The 15,683-nt window shown below is 40.5% G+C and overlaps 2 protein-coding genes across 3 annotated transcripts in view; both read left to right on the top strand.

Annotated features, from left to right (window-relative positions):
• LOC118776269 (disintegrin and metalloproteinase domain-containing protein 9-like) overlaps window positions 1-3,185 on the top strand; it is a 32,100-nt gene extending 28,915 nt beyond the window's left edge. For both annotated transcript variants that reach the window (XM_036526472.1, XM_036526471.1), the window contains 2 exons: window positions 342-412; window positions 527-3,185. In XM_036526472.1, coding sequence (XP_036382365.1) covers window positions 342-412; window positions 527-584 — 129 coding nt within the window. In that variant the 3' untranslated portion in view covers window positions 585-3,185. The remainder of the gene's footprint in view (window positions 1-341; window positions 413-526) is intronic.
• Window positions 3,186-5,814: 2,629 nt separating this feature from the next.
• Window positions 5,815-15,037, top strand: atad1a (ATPase family AAA domain containing 1a). Its single transcript, XM_036527946.1, has 10 exons — window positions 5,815-5,884; window positions 6,441-6,674; window positions 7,154-7,252; window positions 7,497-7,617; window positions 7,754-7,954; window positions 8,377-8,480; window positions 8,793-8,882; window positions 9,793-9,843; window positions 10,498-10,670; window positions 11,015-15,037. The coding sequence occupies exons 2-10, from the start codon at window positions 6,501-6,503 to the stop codon at window positions 11,139-11,141; spliced, it is 1,140 nt and encodes a 379-aa protein (XP_036383839.1). The 5' UTR covers window positions 5,815-5,884; window positions 6,441-6,500; the 3' UTR covers window positions 11,142-15,037.
• Window positions 15,038-15,683: the final 646 nt, after the last annotated feature.

Raw genomic sequence — 15,683 nt, 5'->3', positions numbered from 1 at the left:
ATTGACCACGTTCAGTCAATTTGACTATCCAGCGGTCGTAACTAATTTAACAACTGTTTCCATGGAAGTAAAACTTGACAAAACAGTCAGTAAGCTCACAGAACATCTGTGAGCTGTAACAACACATGGTGCTGCACCTTCCCTCTACATTTTAAGTGCATTTTATAAATGCCCATTCAAAAAGACCACTTTGGTCAATGTTACTTGAAGGAAAGCAGAGATTCCACCGTCTTGTTGGCAGTGCTTATCCCTGTGCTTCAGCTAAATGGTATGTAACACGTCCTGTGCGGTGCCTGGCCCTGGTCTCCTCTTACCGGTCTGGATGTTGTGTTTGTGTGCAGGTCGTACAGACGAGCAGGACTGCGTCAGCGCCATCATATGCTGTCAGGCCTCCACCACCTCCTCACCCACGGTAAAGGCAGTGGCAGTCCTTTGTGTCATCTGGGAAAACCAAGAGCGCTGCTGTGCTGTAAGAGTCTCAGCTTTCGCGTGACTGTCTTTTTCTCTCTTCTCTCTCTCTCTCCAGACCACCTGCTGCAACACAACTTGTGCCTCAGAGACCTGCGCCTCCACCTCCAGTATAGCCCATGAGTGCTGGGGGGGTGGGGCCCAGTGGGGTGCATCACTCAAACTCTTCCTCCAAAACTTTTTGCACCAGTCAGCCAAATCCAGACTAGACATGCAAGTCACTTGACAAAGCGTTTCCTGCAATAAGGAGCTGTGTTCATGGTGACCCCGCACCAGTCTATGCTCACTCTGAGGCCTCCAACGACCCCCTACTGCGAAGAGTGGAGATCAGAGCACCTTAGCAGGACGACTGCTAATAACTGCCCTTCAAACTGCTCCTCAAGTGTTATCATAGGAATGTCAAAGCAACCTCACAAGCCCTTGAAAAACGTGAGGGGAAGTTATGTATGGTGTTTTTTTTATTTTATTTTAGGTAACATATTTTAGTCACCCCCCCCGGATCTGACGTGGAATGTAAACACAGCACTGGCTGTATTTAGAACTGGGGACAATTGTAACTGGTTTGAGCATTGCTGCAATTTGCCGTCATGCTGAGCAACACTGTGTAGTTATCAGGGTTCCTGCACAGGTCTGGAAAGTCCGCAAAAGTGTGGAAGATATATGGATAATTTTCACACCTGGAAAAATCTGGTGAAAAGATTTGTGATTCCATAACATCGCCATATTCTGGCCAAAGGTTCAGCATTTTTATTCATTATCCTATTATGCAACCAACATGATTATAGATGAATGGCTCTGCGGCAAATTAGTTGTATGCTGTAACCCAGGGTTTCTCACTGGAAGCCTTCAGGGAAGCGCTGAAGCAAAAAGAGTTGGAAGGGGGCACTCAAGCTATCAAGGGGGACATCCTATTTTGTATATTTAATGCAGTTAGAACATGTTTAGCTGTACCGGACAAAGAATGTCTGTAGTATTTAAATTAAGAAAATCATCGTGAGTCAAAGGGTACGAGTCCGAATGCTCATCTAACAGATGGTCTCTGCCTTCAGTTAGAGCCGAGATCTCTTTTCCAGCCAAACATTTTAGTGGATTAACATACAATGACTTGTAGCCTAAGCCACCAAAGCACAAGCCAAAAAACTCAGCTGAGGTCTGTAAATTGAGGTTTGGAAAAAGTTTGGAATTTTTAAAATGGAAATGTGCAGGAACCCTGTATAGATATTCTTTTTATATTCTTGTCCTACATCGCTCTTTTTAATTGCAGAGATGTTCTCTATCAAATTCAGTTTGCCTCAGATGATTTTTGCCTGAATATGAGCTTCAGATTTGACTGCTTTAGTTTTTTTTTTATTTTTTGCCCCATCTAATGAAATAAAGCAGGCTTTCATCAGGGGATAGCCCTGAGACATTCCTTCACACCCGTTAATAGATGTACTCTTCACATGCTCACACAAGTGCAATATAAAACAGTTTCTAGGTTGCTAAAGCCACACACGTGCAATAATTCAAAGATTTCAGTTCAGGCCTCTGACACTATGTGCATCTGGAATATGCTGGATTTGTACATTACCCATTTAACTTTGGGGCAGACAAAATCATCTGTATGTTGGATAGCTGTATGACCTGGACTCATTCTACTTGAAGAATGATTATGCAGTTTGGCAAGCCAGGCAGGAGAGTAGCCTATGGTTAAGATCCCCTTGTTGCTTTGTTTTTTTTTAGTTTTATTTAATAAATTTGAAAAGGAAATTTGTTTATATTTTTGCAAATTTAGTTACTGTCTCCACAGGTAAATGGTAATCTAGGTATCAGTCTTGTGTATTTTTATATATGACATGTTTCTGATGTGGGTGATACTGACTGGTTTGACTGGGGTTTGTCCTTTATGTCTCTAATACATGCTTGTTTCACAAATGATGTAATCTCCAAAACAGTCCTATTGTATTTGCATTGATCCTAAGGGCTACGGGGCACTGCATGAAAATTCCACATGCCATGAATGAAAATCAAAATGAAAATCAAGAAGACATAAACAAAACCTGCCAGATCATTTAAGGTTTGAGACTCTGATTGTACAAAATCTTCACTCTGCACTGTACCATGGTGATTTCTGTTAGATTTTTTTTAAAGAAAATGATCCCATGTTCTTCCTGTCTCAGGAACCTTGTTGATCTACAGGTCTGTTATACATACATGTATGTATGGACTTTATATCTACCAGCTTCAGAAACCTGTTACACTCTGGCTCCTGCTGTTTTAATGCCACTGTCCCCTGCTGCACAGATGTGTTGGTACGGTAGGAAGTGGCACTATTGCAATATGGCACCTTGTCAAACACTTCCCTCACTGGCCCATTGTGTGCCTCTTGTTCTGTGCCCAAAGCTAACAGGGTCCAACTTCAAGAGGACTTGTCATGTGTAATGCAGCAAGTGCAAAAACTGGTGTTAATAGAACTTGTGTTTATAAATCATGTACATATTTGTGATCTACATTTTCATATCTAATGTTTGCAGATTGTCTTGTAAATGTATACTCAGAAGCTTAAGAAAGAAAAGATGTACTGATTGATTGGATGGCTTAATTGCACCACACTTAACATTTCTTTCAGTTCCTTAGTATTATGGTAGTGATTTCATGGTTGCTGGTGGAGGATTCAGTAGCTGGCTGACACATTGCCAAAAGAACAGGGCTCTTCTTGTTGCCCTTTGATTTGGTTAGCTAGCTGGTTGGTAGTGGTGGTGGTTTTGGTATTGCATATTAAATAAAACTCACTTTTTCTGTAAACTTACATGCATGTTTTTTTTTTAATCTGGATTTAATCAAATCTAAAGTTACATGATTCAGGATTTTGCAGAGATGAAGCCTTTTTTTATGACAATCCCATTGTTTTGTACCTTCTCACACTTTATCAACACTGTTTTTAGTGTATATATATTCCACCTGCCATTACAATTGAATTGCTATTTTTTCATAGCATTGTGGAATTGATTGATCTTGAAATGGTAGACTGCTGAATTGAAAGGAGTGTCTCTGTGCCTTGTGCATGTGGTTACTCAATATGGCGATCCAAATTTTAAATCTATTCTAATAAATAGTAGCTATTCAGCGTAACTGAAAGAATATTAATTACATACATATTAGGTGAAATTATATCTTAAGATATAATGTTTACCTATTGAAAACATCTATAACCCATTTTGCCTGTGGAAAAAAAAAACAATGTACAATGACAGATTTTATTACACAAATGTAAGTGATAGGCTGTTCAATATCAGAGAACATGTATATTCAGATTTGTACAATATGTACAGTCATCAAATGATATTAGGATAAAATGAATAAAGTTTACATTTCCATGTGTCATAAATGCATTACATTTTTCAGCCGAAAGGGAGATGAAGTACACAAGGGTGAAAATGCATCTCCTGTCTGAATAAAAAGCCTGCATGTACGCAGTTCTGTCCTTTTCCAGTCCAGGTTGAATAAACTTCCTTGTTTCATTTCGTAGCACATTTGTTTTTCTGAGACATGAAAACTATTTCATCTGGCAACCCTGAGGAGTACTTTCTACGCTGTCACATGAACCCATCATAAGACATATCCACAATATACTACGGTAACAAAGCATGTGCAACCTCATTTTCCATAGCAACCTTCTGATGAAATATGAAAATTAAACCTGGCAGATTCAGAGGCCCAACACACAGGCCTTCATGAAGAGGCTTCATGAGTTCCATGATGGGTGGAGTTATCTTAAGATATCAGTCATGACTTTCTATGATCCAATAAAAAGGCCACTATAATGAAACCCTTGGTTCATCTCAGTAAGTCTGAAAGCTCATGATAGCTTTAGCCAGTATTGATCATGAAACCTCACACTCCTATCAAATGAAGAGCCCATCAAGGGCTGGAAGCTTAATTTCTATTATAACAGCTCTAAAAGTTCTTGTGCAACAGTCTTGCCTGGATATTTCTGCCAAATTATGCTATGAATAAATCATTGCAGTCTGTCACAACAGTCCCATCTGTCATCTTTCACAAATCAGCTGATGTTATTAAAAAAAAAACACCCCCTAACGATAAGATGCTGTCTTAGTTGAAATGTAATCTTCTCATGTCTCATAAATTGTCAATTCATGAAGTGTCACAGTTTCAAACTCAAACGCAAACTGCTACCATCACACAGTTATGGTAGTAAACTGGCTGAGAATTCACCAGATAGCCAATATTTTCCGTCATATTTTTCTACTCGTCTTCACAATGTGAGCTAGCTAGCAGCAAACTGATACTCAACTTATGTGGACAACTATTATAACAAAAACCTAGCTATCATTAGCAGCTTCTCAGCTCTGTTCGTAACCTAAATAAGATTTAAAAAAAAATAATAATAATAATAAAAAAAAAAATTCCAGAACAAGTGGACTACATGTTAATTTTTACCTAGGATAAAAGAAGCAGCGAGTTGGCTAGTAGAGTGTATCATTCAGTTCGCAACTATCTTGTTTTTCACTCTGAATCATCAACTACCGCTTGAACGTAGAACAAACTATCTTCGTTCTACGTTCGTTCCATATAACTGTACATGTACTGCGATCGTGACACTCTAGCCTTGTGTCTCCAAGAACATTTTCATGTTTATCACTGAATGTGCGTCGAACATATCATTAACACCAACGCTTGGACAACAAGATTTCATCAATCATAGCCTTCGTGCAATTTAAAAAGGTTTGGCACTGCATTGCTACACATCCGATTAAGTACATGGGTATACCACTTTTAATGGAATGAAACCAGCTAGGATTTATAGAATCCTAGCATACCCTTAAATAAGGAAATAAGATACAATTCTGAATTGTGGATATGTCAGACCCTATACCTACTGAGAGTACATCTCAAGGGAAAAAAAAAAAAAACTTTGTAGTTTATCACATAGCCTAATGTTTTGGACTTGTTTGGATATGTCAGTTTGATTATCTATTTTGGTCTAACGCTATTACGTGAAAACAGAATCGAAAATGATCAGATGTTACCTCGCTCAGACCTACCGGAACTGAAACAAGAATATTTGACAACATTTAGAGGTAACGTTACCTATCGTCAGGGCAAAATGGTGTGGCACACCCCCCCTCGACAATAATGAAAATATAATTATGGATTAGTATTAATACTATTTTAATATCTCAATATCCATGTTCATACATGCATTACTACAGCCCATTAGATCTAGAAAAATAATTATTGGTTTATAAGTGATACATAAATCCTATTTCTGACATGGATAAGGTTAAATCAGTGGGTAAAAAGGACAGCAACACATTTCCACACGGTTTATCCGCAGGATAGGAACTGAAATCCTAAACGCCATTCTCCCGAACGGTGCACAATGTTGGTAACACAAGGGATGCCTCGGGAAACTGTATGTACAATATGTTTCTGTTTTGTTTGTTTTTAATTTCATCCCAAAAGCTGTCATTATAATTTTGTTATCTCAATAGCGTACATGTGACATATATATAATGCTGATTACTTTTTCAACCCATTATGCGTTGCTACGAAACCATAGCCATAATTTGCGCGTGATACTAATAGCGTAATCTAGGTGGCCAGTCATATCTGATATAGTACCGTTACACTCAGAAAATGTTTTTGCAGTCATGTGTAAATGATTAAGAACAATAAACTGAGTCATGTTGTTGTCAGAAGAGCAATGTCGCTAAAACTTTGGTGTACGGAATAACCCGAATGTGGCTAGCTGATTGATTTTGACGTGTTCGATATGAAAAATGTAGCTAGCTAGCTAGTACCAAGCAGTTGTGTGTTGTGGGAATGATGTGCGGCTAGCTAGACAGTTAAAGGTGTCAGAATAAGTAACATATAGCCTGTGTGCAGCCTGCTTGGTATCTAGTAATTTGACGATTTATCTAATCATTAAAAATGGAATTTGTTTTGTTTTATATTCATCCCCTCCTCAGAGCAACTGACACCTGTCTCTTAGCCATTATCTTCCAATGGGCTGACATCGGAGAGCAAAAATGTTTTTGAAGGACATACCCCGGGACGCCCTGATGCGACCTTTAACCCGGAACGAGGTGGTGGGGATGATAGTGCGTCTGACCATATTTGGAGCGGCCACTTATTTCAGCATCAAATGGGTGGTGGAAGCCCTGGACCCCACACACAAGCAAAAGCTACAAGCAAAGAAAAGGGTGAAGTTTGGCTTGGTGCATGATTTTAAAAGAGATTGTGACATTTAATGTGTATATTTTTGCATCTGAAGATTGAGATTGGGCTCCCTGAATGTGCTCAACATTGATTGAACGAATTCAGAAGCAAGGCATACTCAGGCAGACTCAGTTAAACTTGAACATATCCAAAGATACAGACAACCATGTATAAGTTAGATAAGTTATTTGCCCGGTGGTGCATTACATTGTATGAGGAATTACATTGTATCGTTTCAATGTTGATGATGTTCAGGAAATATTTTGCTTTCAGAAACAAACTTGTTTACTGGGTGGCAGTTTGACTTTATTATTGACTGTATTTAATATACATTGGATTCAGAATATGAATGGCATGTTTTATAAATGTCCAGCTATTCCATACATGTGGCCATACAGCCCCAGTCATGAAATTACAGAGAGTATGAAGGCTGTTCTGTGTGTTTGTTTGTGTTGCCCTGTAGGCTGAGCAGCTGATGAAGCAGATCGGAGTGGAAGGGGTGAAGCTGACAGAGTATGAGATGAACATTGCTTCACACCTGGTAGATCCACGCGGCATGAAGGTACTGCAACCCTGGACCTGTTTGAAATTTGCGTTAAAAAACTCAGAATAACAGTACAATCTCTTTAAATACATATGGATTATTTACTTTTGTAACGTGTTTCACACACAAGTGTCAACAAATGGTGTGGGACTGAAGACCAGCAGGTTTTGTGCGATGAAAATATGGTGTTCAGCTAACTGTAAGAGGGGGAGAGGTGGTGGCCTGAGACTAGTGTGTGTAAGGCTGTGGTTTCCTCTGCAAGGTCACTTGGAGGGACATTGCAGGACTGGATGAGGTCATCACGGAGTTGCAGGACACGGTTATCCTACCCTTTCAGAAGCGACACCTGTTCGCTGGCTCCAAGCTCTTCCAGCCTCCCAAAGGTATTGAGACATATTTATGTATGTAACATTATCATTATTGTCAGAATGCTGTTATATTCATGTAGCCAAAAGTAAAAAATATCTTAGTCACTGATGTGGAGCTGTAAGTGAAAGGTCTGTCTCTTTCCCGCCCCAGGGGTGCTACTGTATGGGCCTCCAGGCTGTGGAAAAACCCTGATTGCCAAGGCAACAGCCAAGGCTTCAGGCTGCCAGTTCATCAACCTGCAGGCCTCCACTTTGACGGATAAGTGGTACGGAGAATCGCAGAAGCTCACGGCTGCTGTCTTCTCATTAGCCGTCAAGATCCAACCTTGCATCATCTTCGTTGATGAGATTGGTGAGTCTTTCGGGTGTTGAGTTGGGAAGCCAGCATTTGGTTTGGGTTTGGTTTGTCTGCGTCTGTCTCTCAGTCCATGGGCTCCTCCAGTTGTTCTCCCAAGGTGATCTCACGTCCTGCGAAGGCGTAGGTGATTTGGGTAGGAGGAGTAGGTGAATTGTGTTGGAGAAATTAAAATAGAGATAAATGTCAATTACAGCATGCATGTGGGAGTAATGCGGGATGTTAGTTGAATTACTCAATCATCCTCTGTTGGTTCTTCTGATGTATTCAGATATTCAATGAGATTAATACTCCCACTCGTTGAATAATATAGACATGTGGGTTGAGTCGACCATCCTGTTATTGCCAATGATTGTTCTTACTGTTATTATTCCTATTATTTATTCATTTATGTTTGCAATTTTGTTTCTCTGCATCAGACTCATTCCTACGCAACCGCTCCAGTTTGGACCATGAGGCCACAGCCATGATGAAGGCCCAGTTTATGAGCCTGTGGGATGGCCTGGAGACGGGAGACAGCCAGGTACCATGTCCAAATCCCTCCTCTCATCTCCATGTGGTTTTCCATCTGCTGTGTATTCTGTGTGACAGTACAGCACTTGCTCTCTGTCAACACTGAAGCCAATCTAAACATTTTTTTTTTTCAGGCGATCAGGCAGGCTCAGGCAATCTCACCAAACACACTTGCCTGAATTTCAAACACATATTGACTTATTCCCCATGTAATTTTGTTTTCATTTTTAAGTTCCAGTTTGATGTTGGATGACAGTGGTGCAGCACATCTGTATTAATCGCATAGGAGATAACTCCAACTGCTGTTTCGATGTCTCTGTAGGTTATGGTGATGGGAGCCACCAACAGACCTCAGGATGTGGACCCAGCCATATTGCGGAGGATGCCCACTGCTTTTCAGATCAGCCTTCCAGTGAGCCTCGCACACACTCACACACTCAAGCACCCCCCCCCCCCCTTCACTGCACACATTACCAATCATCAGGGTTGTAGTTTAGCACACACACATTTGATCCAAAACCTTTAAAAATGAGCTACATGAAAACATGTTTTTTTAAGTATCAGTGTGAATGGAGGCAGCAGGAATTAGTTGTTTCAGATCTCGGGGGGGCGCACTGGGGGGGCACTGTTGTTGAGCAATGTACATGACTTGAATTGTAAGCTACATGACTTGAAGTAAAGAATATCCCTATCCCATGTTAACCATATTATTGTGTGTATTCTGTCTACAGTAATGGAATAAATATATTAATTATGAGAAGGTGAATGTAAAAATCAAGGATGGATAATTTAATGGAAAACTGTATATTCTGAGGGTTGCCTTGGTGAAGGGCATGTGCTATACAAAAAAATTATACAAATAAATATTACCACTCCCACTGCTACCAACCTCTGCTGCTACTGATACTGAGAAGAAAGATGATGTTGTGTTGAGGGGAAATTGAACCTATTGGTATAGACGGTCAGTGTTATTGAAATCATTGAAATAACTGACAAGATGTCTAACTTTGTTATTGTGTGAAAGTGCATATATGGTCTGTGCTAGTAAAGACATGTCATAGGGCTTTAATGAGAATTAATTTGAGATTAACATATATGACAATTATCACAAGCATATGGCCTATTTTCCCCAAATAAATGTGTTTATTACAACACATGTGCATGAAAGATGAATTCATGCTGGGCACCAGTAGTCATTTTCCAGGGGCTGTTTTAAATAATCACAGTGATCTAATGATCTGGATAATGTGTGTCATTGTCATTAACATGGATAGCTTATCTAATTACACTAAAGATTTCTCTGTTCTCTTTTCTTTCTGCAGAACGTGAAGCAAAGACAAGACATCCTGAAGTTGATTCTAGCAGGAGAGAATGTAAATTTCGAATCTTTCCAGCACTTTATGCGACAGTCTGTACAAAAACATCAATTGACTGTTTATTGTTCTTAAAACTCTACAGTCAGCTGATGTGCTCAGGAAATATGAACACCTAAACTGGTTGTGAAGTTGTCTCAGTATATACTACGGCTGTATCACTGCCAAATAGCAGCATTCATCTCTTCTGCTGTAGAGTGACCAGAGGATGCCATCTCATGAAATTAAATCTTGTATAAAGTATTAAATTGGAAATATATGCATCTCACTTTGAGAGAGCTAAGTAATCCCTCTGCCTTGTGCTACGTCCCTAACTTTTATGAAGCTTATAACTTATATAAGCTTTCTTTTTTCTTTAAGTTTTCCCTGTAACCGGCAAACTCAAAAAGGTTGTGGCCTTTAGGTGAAAGAGTTTTCTGAAGGCTATTTGGCCATCGGAACCATTTAGAGGCACCTACAAATTCCTCCACTAAGGGCCTCTCAGGTTGTAACCTTTGTACATGAATGTCTGAGTTTTGCTCTTAGTGAGGATGGAGTAACACGCATGTCCAGTAACACCCTGCGTGGTATTCAGGGTATATTATACTTGTTCATGACCAACCGGTAGCCAAGTACTGACCTTCTGGCGCCTCCCTGACCCCCCCCCCCCCTCAGCTCAGCAATGCCATCAACCTGAAGGAGATCGCAGAGAAGACGGAGGGTTACTCGGGCAGCGACCTGCGGGAGCTGTGCCGTGACGCTGCCATGTACCGGGTGCGCGACTACGTGCGCAAACAGCAGATGAAGCAGATCGCGCAACAGCTGCAGGAGAGTGACGAGGACGAGAGGTAAAGCCGGGGCGGGCCACAGGCGTGGGCTTGTGATAAAAGGTTGCAGGTTTGAATCTCGCATTGGACATGGCCATTGTACCCATATGCAAGGTACTTTAATATCCAGCTCTATGGGTATTGAACTATACATAGCTGTATGTATAGCTAATTTGATAATTGTCTGAAGCGACAGCTTTGAGACTGACACTGATTAACGATGTCTGCACTGTGGCTCTTTGCTTTCTAGCAGACTCTTTGGTGACAGAGGGAAGACAAAACCTGAACTGAGATTTGAATTTGTGGCCTTTCCATGTTGTGTAGTGTTTATTTCCCCATCATGATGCGACACATTGTTCCTGCAGGCCGGTGGACGAGGACCGGTTGAGGCCCGTGACCCAGCTGGACCTGCTGTTCGGCCTGGACAAGATGAAGGAGTCCAAGCAAGCCACTGTGTGCCACAGCTCCCTAAAGGAGGTGCCCCTGGATTAACCAGCACCCACCTGCCCCTCTCTCACCTCACTGCCCCTCCTCTGCTCCCAGCACTCCGACGGCACTGCCCTTGGGACCTGTGGTCAGAGACAGGAAGTGACATCGGCACAGGTGGATTAATCAGAGCTCCTGGCTTCTGTGAGACCGATGTCCTTCTGTTTATAGAGGCAAGGCAGCTTCTGAGAGAAGCGGGGGATGGCTCTGTCTAAGTGTTGTCAATGTTAGTATGAAATGCGCTGGCAGTCAGACAGTATTACTGCATGTAGAAATGTATACCATTCCTAATTACCTTTTACCTCTGTTGCATAATTCTTTTGAAGCTCCTCATGTATTAACATAGGTAGAAGGTGTTGGAGGCACAGAATGAACACGGTAACATCCTTTGTCATTGAGCCGACAGTATTAATGCATGGTTTGAAGGGGTTTTGAACTGAGCACCAGTCTTACATGTCATTGAAAATTTCTGGGACCAAATTACAGCAAAGGTAGAACTATACTCTGTGGAATTTGCAAGAGCTTTGGACTGCTGGTTATCATGACATAGGAATCCTGCCAGCTATCTTAAAGGATAATGGAGATCTAAGTCTAAATATTTAACAAATTATTTGTTGTGTGTTTGATATCACTAAGGACCGTAAGGAAAACTTCCATTATCAAGCAATAACTTTCAGATGTGTAGTTCTGTCTGACTGCTAGTGTAGTAGACAGGTAGTGCACTGCTTGTGTAGTTCACATTTAGTACATGTATGTTTTCCCCTCAGCTTCAAGTTGCTGAATGTGTCTCAGATTGCATCAGCAATCAGGCATCACTTGAACTGTGAACTCACATTGGACAAGCAATGCTGTCAGTGGATAGTTATCTGCATGTCTGCTTAATAGACTAGAAATGGAAGCCTTGTTCTGTTGCATCAAAAGTCAAAACTACGGGTAGCATACCAAACGGGAGAATGACTTTTTTTTTAAATGAAAACCAGACCAGTCTCTGTGAATGTATTTGCTTTAAACTGAATTAATCACTGCTCATTTCATTGCATTCTGTCATCTCTATTTTGTGCTGTAGATAAACCATGTTTTCTCAAGATGGGATAAGGTTATATCATCAGTGTTGAATCTTAAAGCGGTCTGCTATAACTGCTGTTACCTCTTTTCCATATCAGTTCTTCTATTCCAGGAATCCAAATACATTTCTGTTTATCTTGAGCAGCGACCAAGCAAATTGCTCATTCTTGCCCATTTGCTTCAGTTTTTTGAACTTGCTTAGTATAGGTTGTTAAGGAAATAATACTCTGGGGAAATATTTGACTGGACTTAGCAAGCATTTGTAAATCAACCTAAATCCCTTTCCATGGAGGTTTGTTTCAAATACTTTCAAAGATGTCCTGACTCTTTACAGAAACCTCAAGGTGAATTAAAAACTTAACTATTTGGATATTAAATTTGATCTAATATTTTTAAGAACAGCCCAATGTGACCTTTGAGCCTAACATCGCCAGCACAGTCATGTCTTACACTTGGGCATCATTTTAAGACTGCAGGAAATGCTATGTGAGCTATCTTTTTTTTTGTTAGCCTTTGCATTCTCACTGATGCCAAGAACCTTATTATAGCCGTGAGAAAGGGCAGACATCAATTAGCTCTGTGTAGATGTTATCAGAACTGCTCTGCCTGTCTGTCTCCATGGAGACCATTGGTACATTCTCAAACCCCAATCCCAGCCAATGTCATTTTGCCATCTGGAAAAATGTGAGACGATGACAAGCTGGCCTGGCCAGCATATAGGCATAGCCTCAATGGCTGTTTGTCACCCTCCAACACACAAGCTGGCTCTGTAGGTGTGAATTGGCCCAGCCTGGCCCTCTCTTCCTCCGCTGCAGTGATATTAAATGGGTGCTGTGCTTCCAGAGATGATTGCTTCGTAGGTGTTTGGCCTGAAAAACAACAGCAGGTGTCACTGTTGTTCCACTCTGAGCTGTGAAAGTGAACCGTGAACGGCCATGGTATTGGCAGCTTTTTATCAGTTGTCGCAAGCATGCATGTCTCCTGTGGTTTTCAGTTTAAGCAATTTAAAAGATGGTCAGTCTTGGCTGTTTAGTTGGGAGCAAAGAGAAAATATGTTGTATTTATTTTTTTAAGCACTGCATTCTTTCAACACTCCCGGCCTTTCCTGTAGTCGCTCAGAGAAAGTAACATTGTTGTGGCATATTGTCCTTTTTAAAGTCCAGTCTGTCTTCAGTAAAAGACACTGAATAGGTATGAAACCTCAGTAACCTGATTTATTTACAGCACAGAGGTCTGAATGTCCCTGAGTTTGGTTATCAAGCAGTTTATACAGTGAAGCAGTAGGCCTAACATTATTGTGTGGCTTGAGCTGAATAAATCCACCCTTTATTGCCTGAATTTTGGGGCTTCTTTGACATTTGTCAGTATTTCTCCAACAATTTATTGCATGGGCCTTAGTTTTGGGCTGAAAACCTGCATAGCATTTCCTGTGTCACAGTTCCGCCCCTTGTGATTGAATTGTTTTGGTTTGTTTCGGCTTGTGGTAACAGTCTGGACTCAGTGTAAAATCCCAACGTCTAACATCCCAGGTGCCTACCTGCCACTTTCCCCTAATTGCCTCCCATAAGCACAGAGATGGCTGGGTCTAGTTTAAAAAAACATTACTGTTACATAAATTTCCAGTGAAGTGTTACTTCACTGTCCTCCCTGTTTGACTGAAATGATTTTTCTGAATGTTTTTTTATTTTAGGCACTTGAACATTTTTAATGCTACTCATAGTAAGTGGTGATAATGCATATAATATATGGCTGTACTGAATGGAGTCACCCATGCTGGCATTTTGTATTTAGTACTTACAAAACCTTGTGGTCACTTGGAGCACCGTTGATATCACAAGAATTATGTGGGCAATGGAGAGTTTTTTAAAGTAGGTTTAGTGTGTTTTTTGAGTTGCATTTTTTTTTATTCTCAGAGCTAATCAGGAGGGTTTTCTTAGGATGTCATCATTGACTGGTACTGACGCCCAGATGTGTCCGTGTAGCTCTGCATCCTGTAAATACTTGTAAATGTGTCACACAGGTTCTATGCTCTGTAAACTGTAGAGAGTTAGGTACATTCATTTTGTCTTTTGAATAAATAGTCTGAAACACCTTATTGGTTACTATTGTATTGTTTGAGGCAGGTAACTCACAAGTCTTAATTGTGTTATACGACGCTTATGGTGGAGGACAATAAATTCATTCATTAATGAGTGAAAGTCCTCTGGCATACAGCGAGGGGCTGTCGAATATAGAAATATGAGTCATTCTCCTGGACATGACAACAGACTGACAACTAGAATGGTAGTTATAGCCAAAGCTTTTTGGATTTATCCTTCAGTTTAGGTTATTATTAGTTAATAACGTTATGGTGCTCTCACATGCTCAGTCGTATCAATCTTCAGAAGAGATCAAATGCAGACCAGACCCTCCAGATCATCTGGTTTCTAACTCCATTTTCACAGTCAAAGTCAGCACGAGTCATTTCTTTGACTTGCTTTTCTCAGCATATTCCAGCAGGCAATCTTGTTTATCGATTCTGCGCTCTTTTTTTTTTTTTTTAAATCGGCGTCATGCTAGTCTTGCCCCACTGATTTGTGACAGGGACTTGGGAGTGCGGTGCACTCACATGATGCATGTAATCTTGCAGAATTATCTTTGACAAATGACGGGGGGCAGGGACGCCCGCTGCCAGCAGGAATTGACTCAGAAGGGGTCACATACGAAACTTGATTAACACTGTTGTGCTGTAGGAGAACGGTCACAATTCATTTGTGTTTGCCTCACAGAAACCATTAGCAGAGAGCAGTATATCTGTAAGTTCACATCTGAAGTGATAACTGAACAATAAAAACGTCAGCTCGAATCAGATTGGTTTGTGCTTGGGTTGTATTATTTTGTTTTGCACTCTTTTCTGTGACCTTTTCTTTTTAAAAACATGCACAGGGATCCTTCAAAGTTACGAAGTTTACCATGTTATTTACGACTGTGTTGTTATTGTGTTTTCATCATTCAAATTAGATTCAATTAAATTCTGTTTTTTTCATCCAGGGAAATGAAATTATTGCAAATATTGCAGAGAAAAAATGGTGTTCACACTCCCATAAGAAGTATAGATGGGCGGCAGTGTAGCATAGTGGTTAAGGAGCAGGACTCGTAACCGAAAGGTTGCCGGTTCGATCCCCGCTGAGACACTGCTGCTGTACCCTTGGGCAAGGTACTTAACCTACAATTGCCTCAGTAAATATCCAGCTGTATAAATGGATAACATTGTAAAGAACTGTAACCTATGTAAGTCGCTTTGGATAAAAGCGTCTGCTAAATGAATAAATGTAAATGTAAATGTATAGATGTTTGTTGCTTACACACCTTGCTTAGCAAAGGTAGAGATTCTCTTTTTTTTCACCTAATAAATACAGATACACATACAGAATGGTCCATGAATTGAACTGAATTTTTAATGTCTGAGAATATTACACAGAGCTGGATAAGGCCCTGTTAAAG

This window comes from Megalops cyprinoides, chromosome 4, assembly GCF_013368585.1.
Source record: "Megalops cyprinoides isolate fMegCyp1 chromosome 4, fMegCyp1.pri, whole genome shotgun sequence".
Classification (NCBI taxonomy): Eukaryota; Metazoa; Chordata; class Actinopteri; order Elopiformes; family Megalopidae; genus Megalops; species Megalops cyprinoides.
This window is presented reverse-complemented; position numbering and strand designations above follow the sequence as displayed.